The sequence below is a fragment of the Camellia sinensis genome, chromosome 14 (assembly GCF_055761805.1).
Source record: "Camellia sinensis isolate YWXY chromosome 14, ASM5576180v1, whole genome shotgun sequence".
Lineage (NCBI taxonomy): Eukaryota > Viridiplantae > Streptophyta > Magnoliopsida > Ericales > Theaceae > Camellia > Camellia sinensis.
The window spans coordinates 50,238,537-50,266,278 of NC_138974.1; the positions used below are offsets into that span (position 1 = coordinate 50,238,537).

Here is a 27,742-nt window from a genome sequence, read left to right on the forward strand (position 1 = left end):
AATACAGATCTGTGAAACCGACTTCTTGATGACAAGGATCGTCATTTGGAGTCCATGGACACCACTATGAACATGGTTTGCAACAGTAAAGAAGAGAGGCGGTGATGCCGAAAGAGGAGGACGAGGTCAATGTCGATGGAGTGGCGGACTGGGTGAATGGGGAAGAGGTCAACATCGATGACGAGGCTGTCGACAATGACGTGCTCAACAGCTAATGGAGGCGATGCACAGATTGAAGAAGACGCGTAGATAAGAAGATCTCAAATTTGGATTTTCGATAGGCTCTGATTAGAACTTCCCAAATCTGAGATCTAAGATCGGCAACGACGCCACTGTAGGGATGGCGATGAGGCGACAACCGACTGAGGTGAAGAAACCTTCGACAAGAGCTCCAACGACAGATGTGACGAAAGAAAAAGGATGACGGAGGTGAAGAGAGAGAGAGCGAGAGAAATAATATAACGATTCTGGTTTAAACTCAACCCATTTGCTGCTTTCAGATCTGAGAACCCGTGTATTTAACTATTGTTCAGCTCATTTCTATTTCATTGGTTATTGGGTTTGGCTTTTGAGAGTTGTAGTTGTATTTGAAACAAGTTAAGAAGTTTGTTTTTCAAAGAGTTGTTGCTGAGAATTCTGCTTGTTTGCTCAAACGACCATTCCTGCACTCAAGTGGTCTTTTGCAGTCTGCAAACTATTGAGAGTTTGAATTCTTCGCTCGAGCGGTCTTTTTTGCGCTCGAGCGAACTTTTGCAAGTCTGAACTACTGGGAGGGGGTCATTGTGTACTCGAGCAGTGATTTTGGTCGCTCAAGCAGTGACACAAAGGTGCCACTTATTGTGTATATTGCTCGAGCGAGCATTCCTACGCTCGAGCGGTTTGTACGTATATCAGTCCAAGATGAGTACTTTTTGGATCATTTTTTTATCTCTTTCTCTCTCTAAACATTCCAAAACCCTAAATCTACTCTTTCTCTTTCTAGTTCTTGAACTCTAGCTCCAAATACTCCCAATCCGTGAGTTTCATCACCTTAGTCCTTTGGAGAAAAACATTTAGCACATCGAGAGCCTCGTTTTGATTAGATCATTTGCTGTTTTTGACTCCATTGAGTTCTACCCATATTTTCTTTGTGTCTTGTTCTTCAAGGTAGCGATTTTTTTTTATTCTCTAATATAATTTTTAGCTTAGTTATTTCCTCTTTGAAAAGTGTTAGTTGTTTGAAAATTTTTGGTAAAACGTAAGGTTTGGGTTGAAATCAAAAGAGGGGTTTTCCAAATTGATTCTTGAAAGTGGTTGTAGGTAGGGGTGAGCAGTGGATCTTCTTATCTACCTAAACTGATCGAACCAAACCGATCGGCCGCATTTTGGATGGATGCGTGATGACGAGTGGACGATTGCGGATTAATTTTTTTCAATCTGCCTAGTTTTGGATGGATAGCAAATTTGAGGTTCATTTGACCGTAGCCGAACCGCCGAACCACAATCAATAAAAAACTTACTTTATTTCTTTATTTCAATTCTTAAGCTTATCAAGTGCAAATTTATTAACCAATAAAAAACTTACGTTGTAAATTACTGCACAAATTAATCATAAAAGAGTCAGACCCCTCCTTGGATGGGGTACTTACTGGGTCACCTTGTAAGCAAGGTTCAAAGGAGTAGTAGTTAATTAATGCCATTAAGAAGGAAGGTCATCTAATGGATATACCAATCCAGTTGGGCTCTACAAAAATATTCTCGGTAGCAATCTTTGTATTTACTCGATTTTTACTAGAATACTCACTGATATTACAGCTGATGTACTTCATACAACAAGACAATTACTAGGAGGGAATTATTTCAATGTTTTAGATGAGGGATTTTGATATCTATTCGAGTGTTTTTTTGTATCCTGCTTGTGTTAAATCTTGTGGTATTCTTCAAATGAAAGAACATAATTCTTTGATCAAAAATATTTTTCCCTTACTTAAATTAGTAAAATTTGTAAAATTTTAAACCACCAAACCGATTAGCATCCATCTGCTAATCCGCATCCACCAGATTGGCGAACAGATATGGATTGATTTTCTCCAATCTGTCAATTCGGTGGCGACCGCAATTGATCCGCGCCCACCCCTAGTTGTGGGATTATGGTTATGGGTGAGTTGTGTTGAAATGATGGAAATCTTTTCTTAAAATTGATTTTGAAAGAAAATTGGATTTTAGACCTAAGTTTGGATATTTGGAATTATGAAAAGGAAAAAGGAAAACGATGATGGATATTGTGAAATTTGAATAATGGTCAAGTTGTTGATAATTATGGTGAAGTTGGATATGTAATATCACTCACATTATAATTGATAGAATGTATCTGTTGATTTGGAATTTCATCTATGGAATAGAAATATCTGTTTTGGGCTATTGGTGGAGAATAGTCTTGATTGTTGTAGACATTGCATGTGGATTAGATTGAATTGAAATTAATTTCACATCCATTGTGTATTGAGCATCATTACACATTGAACATTGTAAAAAAAATGGGTGAATACCTTGGTGAATTTGGTTAGGAGGTATGGTCGTGGTTATGATGTTGGTCTGTGTATCCTTGATGAAAGTCCAGAAACCCATGCGGTTAGGTGCCGATCCTTCCGATTAGTACCGGTAAAATAGCTTTGGTAGTGTTTGTATAACCTACTGAGACATGTACCTAGAGATTCCTAGTGTATTGTATCAACTATCCTGTTTTCTGTATAAAAGTATCATTTTATGAATTGATATATAACCTTGCATTGCATTAATTTGAGATGGAAAACGAGAAATGTTTGAAAAATAGCATGTATTGTGCCTTCACTTTATAATTTTGCTAAGATTCATACACTGTGTTAGAGTATTCCTACTGGGCTTTTGCTCACCCTGCGTGAAAAATAACTTTCAGGTGTTGATGATATACCTTTACCAAGGATATAGCTTGGGAAGACTCGGAGCTTAAGGATTTCCTTTTTGTTTCTTCATGTAAATATTTTCATGCAAGCCTTGGGCTTTATTTGTATTGAGTTTAAACTTATTTTGTTGTAACCAAGCACTGTTTTGAAAAGTTGTAAGCCATTAGAGTATTTTTTTATTTGATTTCAATTTTCTTTTTATCATGTACTCATGCCATATGATATAGATTCAGGATCTAAGATTTGTGAATATATATTGCATATGCCATCTTTTGCAATTATCAAAGCTATAGTAAATAGAAAATATGAGATTGTTGATCTATTGTGTCACTATTATGTAATGGGTTAATGTTAATTATTTTGGGACGTTACACAGAAAGAGAGAGAGAGAGCGTGTAGAGTGTTTGATTAGGGTTTGGTTTGGTTTGAAACTATATATATATATATATGAGGGACAATTTGGTCATTTTATAAAATCATGTCCTTATGGACATATCATTTTTGTGTGTGTGAACTATTAGGCAAAAACAATTCAAATTTGGATTTTTAGCCTGAGAGCCCAAGTTATAAACATCACCATAAACGGTACTAAATAAGGTCTTAATATGTTGAATAAATTATCAATATATAAAATCAAATTGATCAAAAGTCATCTAGTTTCAACCTAGGGCAAGCTTAAGCCTCCATAAGATCTAAAGAAAAACTTTATTACGAGACATTTTATATTTTGAACTTAAATGTAAATAATATTTATTATTTTTAGTAAATTATATATCATGTAAAATTCATACATCTCTTCCATTCTCATGACCAAAATTTCAAAGTTATTTAAAATATTTAGCTATAGAAAAAAAAAATTAAAAATGCCAAAAGTTATCAAATAAATGAACCTTATCACTACAGGAAATAAGACAATTAACGGCGTTTAATTAACGGCGTTTTATTAAACGTCACGTTTGTTAATTTTTAACGGCGTTTCGTAACCGTCGCATATTTTTTAAAACCAAAACGGCACCGTTTCTAATTGAAGGCGTTTAAAAGCGCCTCCGAATGCTGTAGCTACACGCGCCCCTTCATGAAACCCTTATTTTTTAATCTGAGTGCAAAGTGTAATAGCAATTTCGCGCACATCTCTCTCTCTCTCTCTCTCTCAGCGACGAAGAAGACGGAGGAGATCAATCGGCTGTTCTTGAAGCTTGAATACGCACACATCTCTCTCTCTCTCTCAATCCTTATACGCACACATTTCTTCATCGAAGCTCCAGCTGCACCTGCGATTTCGAAGATTCAGAGCGATTTCGAAGCGATTTCGAAGATTCAGATCGATTTCGAGATTCAGAGCGATTTCGAAGCTCCATCGCCACCGTCATCTGCACCGGCGAGGTAGCGAGCTCCACCGTCTCTCTCTCTCTCTCTCTCTCTCTAGATCTATGAAATCAATGTTTTGAAGGCATTCTTACTTGAACCTCATTTGCAGAGATTCAGATAGAGGCATTCTGACTTGATCCTCATTTACTGAACTTTAATCGATACTCTCTCTCTCTATTTCTTTCGAATTTTACTGCATGTATAACATTTGTATACATCGATATTTGTTGAATTGTTGAATTGATCTGTTAGGTTCTTTTTTGATCTCTCTATATACATATACATACAGCACACCCTCTCTCTCTCTCTCTCTCTCTCTCTTTTCTGGAAGTTCACTTCGATGGCGTCTGAAACCCTAGAAGACAAGAAACAAGAAGAAATAGCTAACGTCGAAGACAAAGGTGAAGTGAAAGAAGAAGGGAAAACAGAGGAGGGTGAAGAAGAGAAGGAAGTGGAAAAGAAAGAAGAGGATACGGAAATGGCGGAGAAGGAAGAACCTGAGGTGACAGGTGAAGAGAGTAAGGAGGAAGCAGAGGAGGTAAGCAAGAAGGCGAAGAGAGGCCGAAAGGCTAGTTCGAAGAAAGCTGCAAAAGATGAGAAGGCGACGAAGAGTGAGCCTGGCTCAAAAGAGCCTGTTACGCCAATTGAGAGGCCGATCAGGGAGAGGAAGACTGTCGAGCGGTATTCGGAGCTTTCGACTGGGAGAAGTGCAAGCAAAGCATTGTCCATTGAGAAGGTGTTGACAGTAAATTTATGCTATACTTTTTTTTTCCCCTTAGTAATTGTGAATTTTCTCACATTGTGTTTTGTAAATATGCAGGGTCAAGGCACACAGCTTAAGGATATACCAAATGGTATGTATTTATCATTTATCTAGTTCTGAGTTTGTCAATTCAGATGTAGAAAAGTACTAATTATGGATTGACAGCTAGAATTTGAATTGCATCAATACAGATTTGTTGTTCCTCAATCTTATTTTGTTATATTGTTTTATGCTCTGTCTAGCTAGGATGTCCTGGTTTTCACATCGATCTCTAAAGTTCATTTAAATGTTATTTTCCCAAGGAGGTGTTGTTCCAGTGTATAAGCGGAACATTTAAATGAGTTATGTTAGTGATGTCTGGGGTCTTTAGTTTCTAAGGTCAAGTCATAGCTTTTGATTGGTGAGATACCGAGGTTAATCTATTGGAATGAAGTATTACAATATCTGTAAGTACTACATCAATTACGGTTTAACAACTGATAGATAAAATCCAATTTCATTATCAACCCTTGATGCTATTAACACTTAAACATTTAATTTGGTTTATAGTTTTACTCTGGACAAACTATTGGTTCGTCTATCATCTGGTGGTAATTATGTTTGCAGAGGGTTACGTGGCAATTCTTTAACTGGAACCCTGTCCCCAGATATGTGCCAACTGACTGGCCTGTGGTATTTGTGAGTGTTCACTTCCTGGTTATGCTTGCTTTGGGCTTTTTCTGTGCTTCCTACTTGCTTTTTGCTTCATATCCATGGGGACATTGAAATCTTCCTTGATCTCTTTAGTGATGTAAGAGGCAATAACCTAACTGGAACAATCCCTGATAACATTGGCAATTGTACAAGCTTTGAGATCTTGTGTAAGTTTCTTAAATGATAACTACCCTACTATGGAAATACATTCTTTCTTTTCATTTTTGGTTAAAATTGTAGTGTATGATTTTCAGAGATATCTCATACAATCAGATCTCTGGGGAGATTCCATACAATATTGGCTTTCTACAAGTGGCCACTCTGTGAGTTCTCTTACTCCACTTTATATTTTTCTTTTGTGGAAGAAGTAGAAGCTAGAAATGTTCTTCTTCTGTTGTCTTCAAGGAAGGTCAATTGAAGTTAAAATTGATATGCACTTAATTTCTGAATTCTAATACAAAATGCATTTCGTGTTTTTCATTATGACATTACTGTGCTTATGGTTCTTGTTATTAGATCTCTGCAAGGAAATAGGCTGACAGGGAAAATTCCAGAGGTGATAGGTCTAATGCAAGCCCTTGCTGTTTTGTAAGTGTGCTTAATATAGTGGCATGTCTTTGAGAATTTTTTTTTAGAATGTGTCTGAATATAGTTGAAGTCAGATAGTACTTGCTGAGATTCTTTGAGATGGATGGACAATGTGAAAGCTGTATATTAATTATATTTATAGGGATAGTGACTAATGGAACAACATTATTTTTTGAAGTCATTATTTTTTTTCCACCTCCTCAATTGCTTGTTTTATTACATGGATATGGGCAAGTGGATCAGCGTGCTGAATACATGATTTTTATTTCCTTGCATCAGCCAATTCAACTTACTCCTTGGTTCTTGCAAATGATGGTAGGGAAGACCTATTTGAAAAAAAAGCCTTATGAATAGATGGTCGTGTCTACTTCTATATTTACTTCGGTGTTTTTAACCTATTTGTTAATATTTCATTACAGGAAGTTACAAAAAAGGCCCAAGAAGAGGCTTCTGAGCATGTGAGATGTCTGGAAGAAGATTTGGAAAAGTTGAGGTATATTTGATTTGTTTGAATTTCTTCTTTTTCTTCTTCATTTTCTACTTTCTACTGTAAGCTTAGAAGCTTGCACTGTTGAAAGAGCGTGGTGATCTGTTTTGTGAATTTTAACTTGGATTGTACACCTTCTTCTTCTTTAAATGTTTTATACTTTAATATATATTAGTATTGGTGGGTCCCCATGCTTAGCAGAAATTGGAACCACTTTATGTTCCTGAAAATGGATCCATGGACAATTTGTCCGCTAAAGAGGGTGATTTGTTGTTTCAAATAATAAAGACTATAAATTAGCTAAAAGGCTTTGTATGTTTGCTATAACACAGGCAGCTAATACATATAAATCTCAATGAGACACCATATTGTTGTGTTATATGAAGATTATACAGGTTGAAGAAAGTAAACATGCATCCCATAGTTGCACAATGGTGCATGCATTTTATACATTTTAATTCTTTCAAAATTGTATATAACGGACATGATATTCACAGAAATATTGTGCAAGATTAACAAATTGATCATGAAATTCAGTGTTTAGTCAAAGAGATGAGTTCATCTACATCAACAATCCTAAAAGTGTACTTCTATCTCTAGTATCTGATGTTTAGATATGTTGTTTTCATTTCCGTGCAGTACAAGTTTTTTGTTGATGGAGAATGGCGGCATGATGAGCACCAACCATTTGTAAGTGGAAATTATGGGGTGGTGAACAGTGTCTTCTTAGCTAGGGAGCCTGATGTGATTCCTGCAAGTTATACTCCAGAGACACCTGGTAGATCTAGTATGGATGTGGATAATGATCCATTTTTTCATTTTTTGGAAGCAAATTATCTTACAAAAGCTTTTGTAATACAAGTTGGTCTAGTTGATAAGAACAAGGCTATGTGTGACTTTTGGCTGGTGTTGATTTTTGCTGCCATAGGACTGCTGATTTTTTGGTTGAGAATTGTGAATTTAATTTTTGAATATGTTATTTTGTGGGTAATGATGATTGGATATTAAATTAAATAGGAAAGTGAATTAATGCTGCATTTATAATTTGAATGGGAGTTGTTATTTCATATTACGGCTACTCAATTTTATTATAGGTATTTTTTTAGTTTAATCACATAAAATTAGCATAATTTCAAAAAAAAAAAAAAAAAAACAAGAGGGTTTCACGGCGTTTTTAAAACGCCACCTAAACTCCAAAAGGTAACGGTCAATTTTTTTAAAAAAGATATGACGGCGTTTTGAAAACGTCGCTAAAATCATAGTAATGTCATGTAGGGACATTTCACGGCGTCTCTAAAAACGCCGCCTATTCTAATATCGCGACGTTTTTAAAACGTCGTAAAGATACAGCGACGGCCGCAGCTTCGACGTTTGGTACTAAACGTCGCAAAAGGAATTAGCGGCGTTTTTGAAAGATATAGCGGCGTTTCTTAAACGCCACTAAAAGTCTGTTTTCCAGCAGTGTATAAATTTAAAGCAAAAACTAAGAAAAGTTTATAGAACCTATTTTCAATTGGTCGGGCCTCTTCTAAAGTGAGCTTCCTCAAAATTATATATTATAAGCTTTTTAAAATTTATGGAAATTTTTTCAATGTGAACCTTTATTTATATATAAAATTAAAAATATATATATGCATATGACAAACATATACAAAACCAATGGACTTTTTACCAAAATTTTAAAACTTGTATTATGCTGATAAGAGTATATCCTTTTTCTTTTTCTTGTTTTAGTTTTGTGAAAGGCTTTCAACAAAGTAAACTGAATGAGAAACAATTGAATTATATTTAATTTATGATTATATATATAAAAATATTGAAGCCTTTTTGTAATTGAGGCCTAAAGCATTTGCTTCAATCGCTTTAGGTATCAATCATTAATCATGGTGGAGTTCAAAAAAAAAAAAAAAAAAAAAAAAAACCATTAGTCATAAAGATATATGTAATAACTAATATCCATTTTAATATTGAAGCCTTTTTGTAATTGAGAATCGCTTTAGGCATCAACCATTAGTCATGGAGGAGTTCAAAAAAAAAAAAAAAAAAAACCGTTAGTCAAAGAGATATATGTAATAACTAATATTCATTTTTGTGGGTGTTTGGAAAGTGAATTTTTTTGTAGGTTTTTTTAGTTATAGGATATTATTAGAGAATTTTTTTTTTTGTGTTTGGAAAGAGAGTTGAGTTTTTTTATAGTTAAATGTGATGTTTATGAAAGAAAAAGTGAAATGATTATGAGATTTGATGTGATATTTTGTTTAGATTTATTTTTTTTGATTTTGTAAAATATTTGTCTTGTAGTAAAAAAAAAAAAAAAACAAAAAAAAACAAAAATCAAGTTCCAAAACACTGCCTTTGTCAGGTATCTTTCCAGTTGAACGAAAAAATACGTGTATATTGATGCATTAATTGATGCAGCAACACCTCCGTTCTCTTGGACTAAAACAGTCCTTGAATTCAATTCAAAGATTATATACTACAGCTAGCTACCATGGCTGACCCGGCAAATGACATTGCTTTGGTTCTCTCTCACTCTCTCTCTCTCTCTCTCTCTCTCATTTTCGCAAAACACTTTCTGGATTCAATATGCATCTAGTGAGAGCTTTGCCATCCTTCTGTCATGTCTCACTCTCATCATTTATTAAAATTTTTTAGCCTCAATCGTGGGCGTATTCACTTTCAAGTTAAAAGTTAAAAATATAAGTGAAAATTAAAAACTGAAAGTACACCTCTATCAATTTCTTGATGTTCAATTCTTTTCATCTTATCGTGGATAGAGAATAAATAAAATGCGTTGTTTAGAAAGGAGATGAAGAAAAAAAAATCTCTTCCTGTTGGTTAAGCTGGAGAGTGAAAAAAAATACAATCAGTGTGTTTGGTTTCAAGTTTCTGGATTAAGTTTTTTGAAAATTAATTTTTTTGGTTTTCGTGTTTTTTTTGTTTTTAGTGAATATTTTTTAAATTTTAAACATTTTTTTTACTTTTTTAGATGCACCTTACTTAGATGTACCTAAAAAGTAAAAAATTTGTGAAAAAATATTTTAAAAAATTAATAAATACATAAAAATACAAAAATTATACTGAATTTTTGTATTTTTTTTATATTTTTGGTATTTAGTGAATTTTTAAAAGATTTTTTTACAAGTTTTTTTATTTTTTAGATGTATTTATGTTAGGTGTGTCTAAAAAGTAAAAAAATTCAGTAAAAACAAAAAAATACGAAAAATAAGAAAGTAGAATTTTCTAAAAAGTGTTTTTTGAAAAGTGAAAACAAGTAAGGTGATAGACAAATAATTATTGCAAACAAAAATAACATTTTATAGTTGACTAATTTCACTCTTCTCATAGTTAACTAAAAAGAAAAATAATTATTGCAAACAAAAATAACATTTTATATCTGGTATCTAGATAGACAATTTTTGGTATTATTAAAAAAAAAAAAATTAATCACCTCATTTTTTTTCCCTCCTAATCTTTTTACTATTGGAGAGATTTAAAAAGTAAGTTAACAGAGAAAATAATTTCTCCTAATTTCTTTCTCTTTCTCACAAAATTATTTAATCCAAAACACTCATGAGCATTCCCATGTCATTATTGTTAAACAATATGGGCACCGAGGAGAAGATTGATTCTGACCCTACTTGATTTTTGTCTGCTTCTAATCAGAAACAACAAGAAGGAAAAAAAAACAGTGACTATAAAATAAAAAAAAGAAGGAGAAGAAGATAAATATATGTAGAAGAAAAGAGAAACAACTAAGAAATACTAGTACGTCACATGGGAATTCCATGTTACCAACATACAAAACATATATATTTATTTTGATTATAATGTAGTGGTTAGCTATCAATATATGCATATGCATGCCTGAATCTCCAAAAAATTGTTCTAAAAAAAAAATCGAAAATTAATCTGGTCAAAATCTAACTGCTCTCCTCTCTTCTCACTACTTCTATCATCGTCCACCCAACTCTACCGACTCTCTCTCTCCGCCTAACAAAACTGCTGAATCCCATTGTATTTCTATCACTTCAACAGATTTTTGTTGTCTCGTTAAAAAGATTGCATTGGTTTTTGTCAAATGTGGAAACAAATCAATGATGAGAGTGGTAAGGTAATTGAGCGCCACTACATTAAATGAAAAAAAAAGACAAGAAAAGAAAAGAAGGAAAGAACAAGAAGAAAATTTGTAGAAATTGCACTACGAAACTCAATTGTTATCCACATTTGAAGTGAAGAAGTCAAAGAATTTTTTGAAAATCTTATAAGATTCATTCGTTCTTTATGGTTAGATTTTCATTTAAGTTCGAATCTTATTGAAAGATTTATTAGATATTAGGAATTGTTGAAGAAAAGCACTTTTTTGTGAAATTTTTAAATGTTTATAGGATTACTGCTAATGTAATTGGGAAAAAAAAAAAATTGTTATTCAAATTCAAAAATTAAACTCATTTTTTAAACCCAATAATATGACACATTATTAAAATATCTAATTCAATTTTTTCTCTCATTTCTTTTCTAATAATCAACTAATCATTTTATTTACACATCGTTAAGCATAAAAAATTAATCTAAAAAATAGACTTGCATATCATGTTTTTATTTTATTTTATTTTTAAATTAGAACCATTTTGGATGCATCCTATGGCCAACCACCACATTAAACAGTTTAACAAAAAAACAAAAAAGAAAAAATTTAATTTATATGAAAGAAAAAATAAGAACAATGAAGCATATGGATTAGTTTTATATGGTGTTGGTTTGTGCAAAAATTGCCATTACCAAGAGATAAGCAGAACACCCATACTGTGGCATTACAGACAAAATTTGATTAATAAACTTGATTAAGGCCTCGTTTGGGAACATGCTATTTTAGTAACTTTTTAACTTTTTATGAAAAGATGTGCAGAAAAGTAGAGAGGTGATGTGACAAGTTTTAGTTGACTTTTTGACTTTTTGGCTAAAATAGCCACTCCCCAAAAATAAAGGCTGTGTAGCTCTTTTCTTTTAATTTTTTATTTTTTAAAGAAAAATATATATATTTTTTTGAACGAAAAAGAAAAATATTGTTGACAGCTGCTAATTATCTGCATTTACATCCTATTAATTATTTCCCATTATTTTCGCATAAATTTGAGTTATATATCGCAGCATGTCATCGAAATTGGAACCATATTTCTAACAAGTCAGGCAGTGTAACCAAGCATATCGACCAATTACATTTCTACATGTGTCACAAAAATAATTGTATGATATTCAATTTTTTTTTTCCCCAGTTCTTGTTACATTGTCTTGTATATACTTAAATGCAACTAATCACAGATTATATGCAGCTAATCACTGATTAAATTGGTTTTGCTTTTGTTTGTCTGTGCCTTGTCCTGAAAGTAGCGCAACAAACAGCAAGCAAACCCAATAAATAAAAATTTTAAAGACAAAAAAAAAAAAAAAGAAAGAAAGGAAGGAAAAAAAAAAAGAAAAGAAAAGAAAAAGGAATTAAAAAGTAATTTGTAGCATGCAAAAGACAAACATTGCTCCTTAACAAACACACACAGATGGAAAGAAATATTTTATTACAAATCAATGGGTGTGCGGGTGGAGTGCTTTTATGTGCTTTTTTTCCTTATAAAATGTTGTATTTTTATATATATAAATGAATAATTGAATAAGAATAGTATATTTAGGCTTGGTTTGGCATCTTAAAAAAAAGTTAAAAAATAAAAAATTTAAAAAGTCACTATCCTATTTAAGTCATATCATCCTATTTAAATTACATCACCTCTCTACCATATCACTTCAAACCTAACCCATATTTCATAAAAAGTCAAAAAATACACTTATTTAGATCATTCCATATATTTGTTTGCTTTTTATTGTTTTATTATTTATTAAAATAATGGGATTATTATATAGAATGGTTGGTTTGGTTAGCCTCAAACCCAGAGGTTTGTTTCTCTCTAGTTCAAAATAGTTTGAAGGGTGTTATTGAACTTCTGTGGGAATACCATCGTATCCGCATCAATAATCTGAACTGTTCATTGTATAAAACTTATCAATATTTCATTATTGCAAAAAATCACACTGATTAGATATCGATAGTCATTTATTCAAATTATATTTGTGTCAACGGTAAGTATGATTTTTAAAATAAATTATTTATACAAATATGATTTGATTAAGTGTCTATCGATATCCAATCAAAGTGATTTTTTGTAGGGATAAAATATTCAATGAACCCTACATATTGAACGGTTCAGATTATCAATGTAAGCTTCATGGTAAATTCACAAAGATCTAACAACACCCCGTAGTTGGGTTTCCCAACTAGAGACCAGCTTCCCCTGAAAACTAGGGGCCTAATCTAAAGCATCTGAAACCGCTGGCTCTACTCAAGGGTAGGGTGTAACTTGGGCATGCTTAACCCAAAAAACTCGAGCCTAGCTTAAATTTTTTTAGAACTTGAACAAAATATTTTTAAATTCAGCATGAGTTTGGGTAAAAATTTAAAAGTCTGAATTAAATTTGGGCGAGTTTGGGCAAAGACGTCAAATAACCCGAGCAACTCAAAATCCGAATTATATATATAGATATATAAAATATTAAATATACATATAAATTATTAGTCATTACATGATATTAAAGTAATTTATATTATTAAATCATATTGAATATATATTATATATACAAATAATACAAAATCTTACTTTTTTTCTTTTTATTTTCAGTCATAAATTGTAAGGACTACTATAGTGGCATTTCTCTTACATTATATAAATTATTTATTTTGATAGTATTAATGATTTTCTATAAATAAAAAAATTATAAATAGAGTCAAATTTTAATAATTTAATAATGTAGCTGCCAAAAAAAAAATGAAATTCATTTACAATTCGGACAACTCGGACAATTTGGGTTTAACTCGGGTCGGGTTTGGACAAGTCTTAGCACAACTTGGGCTAGGCTTGGACAACCTTCTAACCCGACCGAACGGGCCCGAGTTGCACCCCTACTCAAGGGTAAATTACAAACACATTCTCTGAGATTTACTTAAATTACAAATTATCTTCTGTAGTTCTAGAAATTACATTATACTTTCTAAGGTTTCTAATTTCATAATAAATAGGTGATTTTATTAACAAATTATTAAGTTAATCAACAATTTTTAATAATGTTAAAATTTTATTTCAATTAATAATTCAAATAATTTTATTATTGTATAAACACTTAGAAGTTTTACTTTTTCAATTAATTTTATTAAATAAAAAATTCTGACATAAAAATATTTATAGTTACAAAAAATAATTTATATTTTAATCAAACCCAAGGTGCGTTTGTAATTTATCCTTTACTCAATAATGGTATGAACACAGGGTGTATTGCTTTCCTTTTCTTGGGCCACATTTTAATTTTTCATTTTTACTGGTCCGACCCAAAACCTAAGCTGAATCCAACTTTCTTGACAATCCAATTCAGCCCTCGACACAAAAGTATATACAAAGCCCAATGTCGTCAGCAACTTATGAATTTGAGTGTCTTTTTATTTATATCATTACTAGCCCATATAATTGTAGATATTTATATTTATTTTAGATTTTTTTTAATATACAAATTATCGTTTTTAAGATTTTTTATAAAAAAAATTTAACAATTTTATCATTAACTATAGTGTATGGGAGAAGTTGAAAAGGATAATGCAGTAACTATACACGGATTGTATTTATAATTATTTGTATGAGGAGATTTTAAATGGTGATCAGGGGATTTTAACCAAATCAATAAATGCAGGCATGTGGAAAGATATATGGATTGGAAAAAGTTAATAAATACTGATCGGGGGATTTTGACCAAATCAATAAACGCTAAGTTTTTTTTTTTAAATAAAAAATTTAGAAAATTCAGATTGGGATATTGAAACTCTGACGGACTTTGGGGGTTAAAAACCCGCTTTTGTTTAATATATAGTATAGATATGATCAGCTATTGTGTGTGACTACTCATAATAATGTATCAATGTCTTCATGCAATTTATGAAACTGTTTTTAAATTTTTTATTTTGAAAATATATTTCAAAATATCTGCTACAATTTTAACTTATAACTTATGTTACAAATTTTTTTTAAATAAACTCAAAATTTTAGTTATTACAAATAGAAAAAAAATTATATTTTTAACATTTTCTTTCTAAATATCAACTTTTAATTTGTAAAAACTAAACCAAATAGGCCTAATATTATCACTACGGATGTAATTTGCACTTATTTTTAATATTTAAAATTACACATTACACAAACAATTCTTGATATATTATAAAATAATTTTTGAAAAAATATCTATAAACACAAGAAATAATTGTTTTTTTAGGTTCTTCCCTTTAGCTTCTTTTCTTTTCTGCCTCCGATTTAAGTTCCTTGGCTATCACTTATTGTAGCTCTGTACATCGGAAATCATCTATCTCTTTGTAACGTCCTAAAAAATAAACCCATCATAGCATACATTCACGATAAATAAAAGAGTTTTTAGATTACAATCATCAGAGTATTCTTACAAAAGGTATTACATGTTGACAATAAAAGTAAACGCCCTATAGGCTTACAACTTTCCAAGTCAACACTTGGTTACAAAAAGAGAGTACTAACTCCACACAAATAAGCCCTTGGCTTGATATACATGTAATACAACCAAAAAAAAAAAAGAGTCTACAGCCTCAAGCCTCCTCCCAAGCTACGTCTTTGGAGGTGGCATAACACCTGTACCTGAAAATGATGTCCTATATAGGGTGAGCCAACGCCCAGTAGAGATGTGCTAAACATAATATGAGCAATAACTAAAACATTAGCACTTGATAAATGTTTAACTCATATAAACCAACATACAGTACAATCCAATTCCATAATCCTTAACTTAACAAAACTCAACTTATAAACATGGCTCAGAAGCCAAATAACTGAAGTGAGACTACATCTCATGCCAACAATACTACAAACTGCCATTTTACGAAAATTACGTCCACGGGATTCGGCACCCATGTATTTTTATTCTCTTATGGCCATTTTACGGATATTTCAACCGCGGGACTCGGCACCCATGTATAGATATTTTCGGATTTGCCATTTTACGAAAATTGCGTTTGCGGGATTCGGCACCCATGTATAATTATATTCAAATGGCCATTTTACGAAAATTTCATCCGCGGGATTCGGCACCCATGTATTCAAATACACAACTTGATTAGTTTCAATTCACCTAATCATCATACAATGTCTACAATAATCAAGACTATCCTCCATCGATAGCCCAAAGCAGTTATTTCTAAACAGATAATAAATGCCTCAACAGATATATAATTGACATTTTCAAAAGTGAGCGATTTATAAATCCAACTCCACTGTTCTATTTCATAATGAGCAAATTTCATTACCTCCGACTCAATTTCATAACAAATGTCATTAATTACACTAATGACCCAAATATACCCAAATATGACATTTTCTCCTTTAAGCTCAATATTGACCCAAAGGTCCAAATATTATCAACAACACCAATATTGTCATCTCTAGGCTCAAATACACATTTATAGACTCAAAATACAAAACCCCTCTTTTATACATTTTGAAACCCTAACACCCAAAATCACCCATACTCAACATTACATCAAAATGACCAATAGTTTATGTCAAAGACCATAGAAATGAGTAGTTATCCGTACCTCGAGATGAAGAGCTCAAATGGAGGAGATGACCAAAATCCAAAGTGCTCCAAATCCAAGATTTTTCAGATTAAAAGGAAGCCCTCAACACCCTCTATCTTTCTTACAAAGAGCGAAGGTTAGAAACTCACTACAAGTAGATCAATCCCTAGAGAGAAGTTGTTTAGAGGGAGAGAGAGCTCAGATCTAGGGTTTTTGAAAAAGAGAGAGATGAAAAAGTGAAGTGTAACCCCACTGCTGTCTACTGATACAAAAACCTGGACACGCTCAAGCGCAAATATGCCCGCTCGAGCGCCAAGACACAACTGCAAAACACACCTGCTCGAGCGCAAAGGGAAAGCCGCTCGAACGTAGATTTCCCTCTTCTAGTACTTTTACAGACAATGAACTACCCGCTCGAGCGTAAGGAAATCCGCTCGAGCGTGAAAAACGCACCTGCAGAAGTTTTGTAGAGGCACGAAATGCTGAGAGTGTGTAAACTCCGCTCGAGCGTAAAGGGACCCGCTCGAGCGGACCACGAAAAACCTGGGCAGCTAGAAATGGGACATAAGCTCAACCAACCTGTTCGAAACACGCCCAATACATCCTAAAACTCAAACACACGGAATTAAAGGATAACAACAAGATATATAACCACCAACTCAATGGAACCTAAGTCCGGAATACAACAATCAAAGGAAGAGAAACCGGGATCGCTATAACCTCCCCCCCTTAAAGAATTTCGTCCCCAAAATTAAGTACAAGTTTTTCAAAAACATGTTTTCTCAATTACCAACATTATTACAATGTAAAATTCAACAACTTGACCCATTACCGGTCATTCCATCTCTATTCAAGAGGCAAACTTCCAACATAATCTCCAACATGCATTATCAACATGCATCACAAAACAAATTCAATGCCAAAATTATATTTGCATTTCTAAAACAGAGTTAACATATGCAATGTTAAAATAAACTTCCATTACAAGGAAAGTTCCACAATATTCCCATAAACCAAAACATTCATAATGTTTTACAACTTAAGACATATTTAATGCTCTTAAAGTTCATCAATATTACAAAATCCCAATACATGGTTAAACATTTACAAACAAGTCCGGATATTTCACACGGACATCCACCTCACGTTCCCAAGTGGCTTCCTTCACTCCGTGATGTTTCCACAAAACCTTTACCAAGGGAATAGTCTTGCCTCGCAAGACTTGATCCCACCTATCCAAGACCCGAACCGGCCTCTCATCATACGAGGCATCCTCGTCAACCTCTAAGTCGGTCCAATCCAATACATGCGATGGATCCGACTCGTACTTCCGAAGCATACTAACATGAAATACGTTATGCACTCTGTAGACGTCCCTGAACGCCTCGGGAGGACGAGTCCCGTTCTGTTCATATTGGGTTCACTACAGTTCAGGACTCTCAAATTGTCACGGTTCTTAATCCGAACCAAAGAGTCCAAATCCGGCAAATCGTTTTGAGAAAACAGATTTTTTGAAAGAAGTGCCAAACATGGACTGCTTTGTCAGATATAGAGTCGCCACCTAAATATTTTTTATGGGGGAATTTAGGAAACCCTGACTCGGTGCCAAAGGCCACGTGTCCATCATCACCAAAGTTGCCTCAGTTCGGGAACTTGGATACGATTGGGGAAGGTCAGCTATGAGCACCCCCTCTCGCCCGATCAAAGATCGGCCTCTACTAACTGTGATATCCAGTTTTGAAAACGTTATGTGTTCTTATTCCATTTATTAGCCTAGAATTACTATGTTATGCGCGCAGCAAACAAGTATAGACCAACTCGCCTAAATTGGAACAAAACATTGCATGTTCGTTTTGAAGATGGTTTGCTACTCGCAAGTAGGCTAAAATGCAGGTTTTGCCACCTTCGAATGGGCTTTTAGAAAAGATGATTTTGCCACTATCTAGTGGGCTTAAAACTCACAGTTTTAATGCATTATTCCAATTTAGGTAATTCAACCTCCATCCACAGGCATTCAAGCAGTTATATCACATAAGCAGCTAGCCTCATGGTAATCATGTTGTTATGGCAACACTCACACGCATGCGGTATGCTAAAGCATAAATGCTTACCGAGTACTCCAAGCCAAAACAGAAACTAGTTAGTAATCATATGCATGATCCTAGTTTAAGATGGCTAATGCAACACATGCGAAATGCAACTAGAAATGGGCTCGGCTATTATAAACATGGCATGTGAAATGCTACAACTAACACGTATTCAATTTGGAATTGAAACACAATGCAGTTAGCATGATGTGCCGAGCCTGGTGCATGCAAGACAAATGTATGAATGCACGCATGCATAGCATAAGGTATGCTAATTTAAATATGCCCTAGTCTACCATCATAAACAGGTAAATAAAAGGAAAGAAAGACGTGGGCTTGGAAGACATACACACACTCATGCACACTTATTACACAATTGCCCTCGCTCAAAGGGTCCGAACAAATATTACAGTCCGAATAAATAATGCTAAATTAATTATTACAGAATTTCTAATTAATTAACAAATTAAACAAGGGATTAAAGTGGCCACAGCCCCTGCCTCGAAATGCGTGGATGATGCATGCTTGACTCGTCTTGCCCAAAAATCCATACCATGCCACTGTTTTTCACTGCCCTGCTCCTCTGAGGACTGCCAAAGTCCAAGGGCATGCTCTCTGGATGTTGGGGAATACCACCGACCAATTAGAAACGCCATCGGCCGGAGGGGATGATCACCGGCCACTGAATAAGCTATCGGCCAAACATGTTTTGCCGGTCGGCACCCAACTATGCCGGTCGGCCAATTTTTCCTGCTGAAACCTGCAGCTGGCAGCAGCAGAGGGCAAGCAGTGTGTGGCATGGAAATTCAAAGCAATGTATGCATGGCCATTCTCCCTATCATGCAATGGACTCATGGGAGCATGGCCCTCGACCCTCGGGCCATTAATCACGCATTTCAATGCATGATGGCCTAAAAGCCAAATGTGCAACTTCGATATCAAATGAAATGCGAGCACAAAACACATCAAAGGGCCCCAACCCCTATCATGGTTGATCAAGAGGCAAGGGATGCATGCTCAATGAAATGCAACCTAGGCATGGAGGCTAAGTATGCAACATGAACATGCAAATGAGCAATGTATACTAGGCACGCAACCTAAACATGTAAGCAAACATAGCATGCAACAACATGTGATGATGGACTTAAACTAACATGGATAGCTCGCAAGCATGCCAAAATCAGTGGCCATTAGATGAAAGTGAGACAATCGAAATGCGTGCACACATGCACGCAAACCGATGACCGAACCTAAGGCATAAAATGCGACTCTACCAAGGCATGGCAAGGGATGCAATATGGCATACAAACATGTGATTTCAGCACTAAAACATGATGCTAAACAGCCCCAAAACATGGAAAAATGGCGCTCGATGCATGAGACAAACCCTGAAACTCGAAACTAGACACACAGAATGACTTATAGCTATACAAAGCATGCATTATTTGATCATGAAGCATGAATACAGAACCAAGGCAGTCCCAAAATATGAACATTTCTAGTTCAAAGCATGGCCAAAAAGTGCTAGCAAGATGGACTAAAGTGGCATGCAACTTTGACTAGCAAACATGGTTTACATGGCAAGTGTGTGAAGCATATGGAATCTCACCAAACCAGAAGAAATCAGTGAACAAAACATGTGAAAATAAGCCCAAATAACCACTGGAATGAAGCCAACACATGCAAAAAGATGAGCTCCTTTGGAGAGCTATGCAAGGGATTCTTAGGCACACACAAGATGGACACTTAGCATGGCACAAACAACTCTGAAAATCAAATATGATAGCTCCAAAACTTACCAAATTGACCTTGAAATGTGGCTAGGAAACATGCAAGATAAGGTCTCTTTGGAAGGCCAAAAAGACCATCAAACAAGGCAAGGAGAGAGGGGGTCACCCCCCTCTAATTTTGAGGCTCAAAACAGTGTGCTAGCCACTGAAAATCCACTGGATTTCAGTGGCTAGAAGGCCAAACAAAGCATGCAACAAGAGCTTAGGTGTAAGGCTCAAAATAAGAGGCAATCAAGCATACAAGGAAGCATATGACCTCAAACAAGAAAGTTCCCTTAATCAAACATCAAGAGGGCCTCAAATTTTTTTTTTCCAGTTTGTAACAAATCTCGAAAACAAACACAAATAGGGCTAATCTATCATGCAAAAATGGCCCTAAAAGAGAGATTAGTGACAAGGGACAGTAGATGGCCTCAAACAGCAATGAGCCCTTCAACAAATTTAAAGAGGGGCTAAAAAAAAGACACTTTACAGTTTATAGAAAGTCTCGAAAATGATCACAAGTAGGGCTAAAATATCATGCAAGAAATGGCCCTAAAAGAGAGATTAAACACAAAGGGTGAGGAGAAGATCTCAAACAGAGAAAAGTCCTTGATCAAACATGGAGATGAGCTCAAAATAAGACTATTTACAGTTCAGGTCAGAGCCCAAAAATGTAAGCAACAAGAGCTAAGATAGCATGCAAGATAGGGCAAGAAAAGAGGAAATAGGGACTCACCCTTGTAGCACAAGTCTTCAGTAGCTTTTGGTCTAAGAAAGTGTGCTCCTAACCTCTGAAAATAGCCTCCAAGTTGCTGGAATAGAGTGTGGAGGTAGTAGGCTTGGAGGTGTAGTGTAAATGGTACAAGGTCAAGGGTGTTTGGAGGCTTGGATGAGAGAGATAGGGAGGGTCGTATGCATGTAGCTCCAGCTGGTTTTTCTAACCTGGTATAAGGAAGAGGAGAGCTTCCTTTATAGAGTCAATGGACTAAAGCTTCTCTTAGAAGCTTCAAACTAAGAGCAAAGATCCTCCATACACGTGTATGGAGGATCCAGTCTGTGCCCTCCAGCTGGCATAGCTGGCATCCATTCAATCTATCAAATACACCGGAAGGTCGTCGGCCAGAAAAATTGGACGGTCGGCTATTTTAAATGGTCGGTCGGCCATCTATTTGGCCGGTCGGCTAAATCTATGGCCGGTGGTGGCTGGCAAGGCCAAAAAGTGGCCGGTGGGTGTCCATATTGAAGCCCCGAAAGTTAGCTTTCCAATGGCGCAAACCTTGCATTAAAATTCCTCCTGTGGAAAAAGTTATGCCCATTTTGGTGAAGCCGCGCAGATTCGATCCAACCGGGATGATACCCAACTTCAACCAATCATATCTCCCCCACCCGGACTTGGCTCTAGGAGATTCTTGAGTGCAAAATGAAGCCCCGGAAGTAAGCTTTCCAATGGTGATGGCCTCATAGCTAAAATCCAAGTATGTAGATAAATAGGCCCGATTCAGCGAGGGCTGCTCGACCCTCTTCTACCCGGATTCATGCCGAACTTCTCCCAAACTAGTTTTCTTCTCTCCTTTCCTCTTTTCTTCAACTCCAAACCCTTAAACAAAGCGTTTTGAAAGATTTTTCAAAGATTTCATCTCTCTTTCATTCATTTCCACTTTGTCCTTGCTCGGTTTATCGAAAAGCGCATCATTTGACAAAATGTGAGCCTCGAAACATTGTAGAAACTTTATTTCAAAAATGTTTTGAAAGAGAGGGTTTTAAGGTCTAAAAACCATCCAAAATAACTTTGGCCCAAAATGGGGTGTGAAGTTGAGATTTGTCTCTCTCCTCGTCGAAGAAACTGAACCTTTGCCCTGCACACCTTTTACCACAAAGTAAACCATCAGTAACGCCCAAGTCTTAAGGGCGGTCAAAAATGGGGTGTCTACAGTTGCCCCTCTTTGACAGAACTCGAAAGTCATAACAATGACGGGAGTGAATGTCAAAGCTCAGAGACGACCCATTTTTGACAAGGCCAAAGACTTGGACAGTCAAATAAAATACTGATAAATAAATGGTTGTGCTCGCAGGCTGCCTACGTATCCCTTTGCAAGGAATCAAACCAGCGTAGTTCAGGGGCAGAATGCAAATGATATGAAAGAAGACTTTGATAATTGGACTTATACGCTATGCGGAGCCGGTTTGTATTCAAAACAATGCAATGTACTAACAAGTACAGATGAGGTGCGCAAGATAGCGCGATAGAATGCATGCAAAATGCAAGTAAGGTGCACAAAACAGTGTGACGCAATGCACTGACAAATGCTACAAGCATTTTCTATGCAAGATGAGAGAGAAAGCATGTAATGAAATGCACAAGATAGTGCGATGCGCAAGAGAGCGCGAGTGTAAACTGCACAAAATAGTGTGATGCACAAAATAGCGCGAATGAAACAATGTGATGCACAAAACAGTGCGATGCGCAAGAAAGCGCGAAAGTAAATTGCACGAAACAGTGCGATACGCTAAACAGCGCAAGTGTAAATTGCACAAAACAGTGTGATGCGCAAGAAAGCGCGAGTGATTTGAAATGCACAAGAAAGTGCGATACGCTAAACAGCGCGAGTGATTTGAAATGCACAAGAAAGTGCGATACGCTAAACAGCGTGATTGATTTGAAATGCACAAGACAGTGCGATACGCTAAACAGCGCGATTGATTTTGAAATGCACAAGACAGTGCGATACGCTAAACAGCGCGAGTGATTAACTGCACAAAATAGTGCGATGCGCAAGAAAGCGCGAGTGATTTGAAATGCACAAGACAGTGCGATACGCTAAACAGCACGATTGATATGCAATGCACAAAATAGTGCGAGTGAGATACAACCACAAGATGCACAAGACAGTGCTAGTGAGATACAAAGTGTAAGTGCACAAGACAGTGCGAGTGAATGCATGTTCTATGCAAATGAGGTGCATTTTCTATACAAGTATGGAAAAGTGCATTTTCTATGCGAAAGATACGAGCATTTTCTATGCAAGAAACAAGAGCATATTCTATGCAATATTGAAAGCATATTCTATGCAGAATCGAAATCAAGCATATTCTATGCATGAATCATAACGACACGCGGCACGCATGTAACAGAAGTGTATATGAAAGTGCACATTCTATGCAATGGAAGGGCATCAAACATGTACTCTGGTGCCTCCGATTTATCTCTCGGAGGGCTTGGCAATACGCTCATCTCAAAAGGGGACACCCTGTTTATATTGGCGAGAGATAACATCTGCATGTGAAACCCTCGGGTGTTGCTTGGACTGCCATTCTGACTTGAAGCAGGCTTACACTTGGGGTCGAGATACACTCATACTCCAGAGAAATGGCGAGGCCTGAGAAGGTGCACCTGGAGTGCAGTCTCGGAATTTGCCGAAGTTGAAACAGACTAAGATGCTCCAAATTTTCCCTCTTTTCTTTTGCTTTGCAGTCCGGAACCTATATAGCTTCAGATAGGTCCTTGTTCTACTGTTTTCACATGACCTGGGTTGAACCTTGCGGTTTATGAAAGAAAGAATCTTGTTTTACATAAATGTGCAGAATGGCACAGCACTCTGAGCACAAAACGATTTTTTGAAAATGAGAAAAGGGTTCTCAACCGGGTATTGAGCCGACAACTGAACACAGCATACTATGACTCAACAAAAGGTACACGACCTAAACACATCGAGTAACATTCGAAAAAGACTCAAAAAAAAAAAAAAGTTGAGGTAAACAAAATAAAAGACACGACACACAGACGTGTCACAAAGACAAGAGACCTCTCAGTTCGCGAGGAGCCAGTTTCTCCGGGTAGTGTTTCCCACCCTTTTCTCATTTGTGATTCTCACATCACTCTGGTACTCAATCTCTGTTTTTCTGGAAAAAAAAAAGCCATTTTCTCACTTTTTCTCTCAGCGCACATCTCTCTATTCTTCAATCTATCATTTTTTATCCCTCCCCTGGGTGGTTGGTGGATAAACCGAAAGTTGCGGGGTCTTGCCCCTAGCATTCCGCTAGATTCTTCTTCTTGTTCACAACAGTGAGTTTCTTCCATAGAGGGGCTGCGCTACAATTGGGTGTGTAGCAAATCTGCAGTTGACATCAGTTGACGATGCTCTGCTGGGGAGTTTGGACGTGATAAGATCTGCCCAGATGAGGGAATGGGATATCTCGTCCCATTCCGATTCGTGTTTCGCACTTGGCTTGATACCTCATTGCTTGGAGGATGTGAGAGCTTCCTGCCCTTTTGCGGTTAGCTTCAGTGGTGCTTTTTTCCGGCAGGTATGGTGCCTTTCTTGGCAAGCATGTTAACAATGGAGAAAAGACAGAACACCTGACTCAACTGTGCCCCTAGTTCATCATTTTGACCATTTTTTGTTTTGGTTTTCTACTAAAACAATTTTGACCAATATAAGAGTTAGATTAACATACTTGTTCGATTTTTGATTTGAAAATCATGCAAGTCAGGCTATGAGCACTGAAAATTTTCCTTTTTGGGGTCCAAGAAATGGTCCAGTTTTTTGGAAAAATGGAATAATTTTCGAGAGAATAGTCAACCTCAGTAAAAATTCTCAAAAACTATTTTTGCAAACGGCCAATGCTCAACAAGCACGGAACCTACCCTTGAGATGCACAACCTCAGATCCGAAGGAAAATTGCCCCTTGCTTGAAGAGAGCTGCACGGCAACGGAAAGTTGCCCCTTGTTTGAATGGCACCACGGCACACTGTATGGCAACAGAAAGTTGCCCCTTGTTTGGATAGCATCGCAGCGCATTGCAATCAGTCCTCACAGTGACGATGACAACCGAACTCTTGGATACAGAGAAGGCAAAGATGATCAAAACCATTACATGGACACAGTTGATTTTGAAGTGTTTTACGGCTGGACTTCGGAATGAAGTTGCCTACGTATCCCAAAGATGGGAATCAAGCCTTACGTAGTTCGGGGTTAAGGTACACTCGGGTATTTAACCTCTCCTTTTGCGCTCTAACTTTTGCCAAGGCCGCCCTTCCGGGTTTTCAACCTTGTGAGCTCTGTTTTTCTTTTCTTTTCAATTCTTTTCATTTTTTTTCATCTTCTCTTTTCTTTTTTATTTTATTTTATTTTATTTTTTCTTCTTTTCTTACTCTAACTTTTGCCTGGGTCGCCTTTCCGGGTTTTCGACCCAGCGAGCCTCTCAAGGGTAAAAGTGTAGCTTTGTCCATGTCAAATGGTTATGAGATCTCGAATCTGTTTGAATCCAGGAGAGTGACTGCTGTTCGCTGACAATGCAGGAGTCCATCCCATGGGGGCTGAATTTGCCCCTAGTGTTGTGGATAGGAACTCAGTTGTTCTTTAGCAATACTTTCTTCTTTCTTCTCTTCTGGGGTTTGGCATTCTTGCCAGTCTTCATCGATTTGCAGGACGATCCATCTTCGGCTCTTTGAGCACATCTGGCATTTTTTCCCCTAGTTCCTGGGATACTTCTGATCTAGCTTTGCAAGCTTCTTTGGCGACATCTGATCTCCTTGATCTGACTTTTCTTGCCCCTAGTTTGAAGGCTGCTTTAAATGTGGCCACACAGGCCTCCTTTGATGGTTGACCATTGACCATTCTGAATTTAAGTCCAAGGTTTGAAAATAAGGGGTCGAGTCTCGAGGCTGAGAGCGATCCTAGGCTGTACAATCTCAAGAGCGATTCCACACAGGTCTTCGCAGGATCGCGCAAAACATTTTTTTTGAAATCTTTTAAGAAAGCGACTAGTCACTCGCGCTGAAGACAGTGTGAGACCAATCTGGATCAAGCTAGGATCCTTCTCAGTACTCACATTAACAAGCATGATCTCAATAATTAAAGGCTTAGCATGCCTCTCTTTCTCTCAAATGATCAAATTTTTACAAAAACCCGAGGAATTCCTTCCTCTTCGTTTTCATCACAATGTTCAACAAGTTTTGAAAAACTTAGGTCAATGCAATGATTTTGGGGTGCAGAAGAGTAGGCGAAAAGTACTGCCGCTTCATTCAAACTTTCTGGCACAACTGGCACAAGGCAGAAACAAGCACAAAAGCATGAAAAACCACTGTTGTTTCATTCATAACTGTTGGTGTAATTGGCTCCATGGCAGAAACAGTCTCAAAAGAAAGCAAAAGGACAAACACAAAACAAAATAGTGATGCCCGAGGTAACACCCCCAGAATCACCTAACTCTAACAAAACAGGACTGACTCGATACAACAAGACAGACCCGAAACAAAAAAAAAAAAAGGCTAACTCAAAACAAAGAGACAGACTCAAAACAACACAACAAAACTGACCTAAATACCCAAGTCAGAAACTAGCATTCGCAAATGCTCAACACAGTGCGTGCCATACGCCACATCTGGAGTAAATCGAGCGCCACCCGCAGCTGGTTCATCCCTCGATCACATATTCACATTATCCCCCAAGTTCACTGATCCAATGACGATAGACTCTGCTGAGTTGATGCGACGATGACCTTATTGTCAATCAGATCTTGTATTTCGTGGCGAAGACAGAAACTGTTATCCCAGATAGGCAACCCAAGAGCGGGGGTGAATTGGGTTATTAAAAATTTCACAATATTAAAAATAACACAATATTCAGAATTTTAATAAATAAAAAAAACAGAATAATAATTATCAATATAAAAGTAGAAGAGATAGAGAGAGAAAATCAAACACTGCGATTTATAGTGGTTCGGCACGCCAGGCCTACGTCCACTCCCCAAGGAACCTCCTTGAGAATTTCTTTACTATCAATTGAATAAATACACCACCAAGCTTGTGGATTTGGCACAGGACTTACTCTTATCTATTGAGCCTCACTCAACAATAAATGCCTTACCCTTACAAAATCTCTCACAAAAATAAGGAATAAGAATAAGTGGTAATTGAACTCACTTTTACAATAATTCTCTCACAAAGAGTAGATATGAAAGTGTAAGAACAAAAGCTAGACTTAGATCTGAAAGTGAAAGAGCAGAATACTCAGAATTTTGGAGCTCACAGAAATATTTTCTCTTCAAGTTCTTGATTTTTTCTCCACACACAACACTTCTATATATACACAAAAATATACCCGTTGGACGCTCCTTGCTGACGTCATGGCTTACATAAGCACGCTCCTGACGTCATGGCTTACATAAGCACGCTCCTGATGCCATGGCTTACATAAGCACACTCTTGATGTCATCGCTTACATAAGCACACTCCTTGATTTTGAATAGTCAGCAAAAGAAAAAAAATAAGACTGATTTTTTCTTTTTGTTTTTTCAAACATGGAGCCACCATTTTTGTAGACAATTTAATACAAAGTTCACAACTTTCAAGCAAACAAATAATTTTCTCCAT

General features: G+C 36.2%; 1 protein-coding gene across 1 annotated transcript; it reads left to right on the top strand.

Moving 5' to 3' along the window:
- The first annotated feature begins 4,629 nt into the window (after positions 1-4,629).
- Positions 4,630-7,794, top strand: LOC114276851 (uncharacterized). Its single transcript, XM_082904850.1, has 9 exons — positions 4,630-4,970; positions 5,110-5,143; positions 5,443-5,498; positions 5,602-5,730; positions 5,839-5,910; positions 6,000-6,068; positions 6,262-6,333; positions 6,753-6,826; positions 7,460-7,794. Exons 1-8 carry the CDS (start codon positions 4,630-4,632, stop codon positions 6,793-6,795), a joined length of 816 nt encoding a protein of 271 aa, XP_082760976.1. The 3' UTR covers positions 6,796-6,826; positions 7,460-7,794.
- The last annotated feature ends 19,948 nt before the right edge of the window (positions 7,795-27,742 follow it).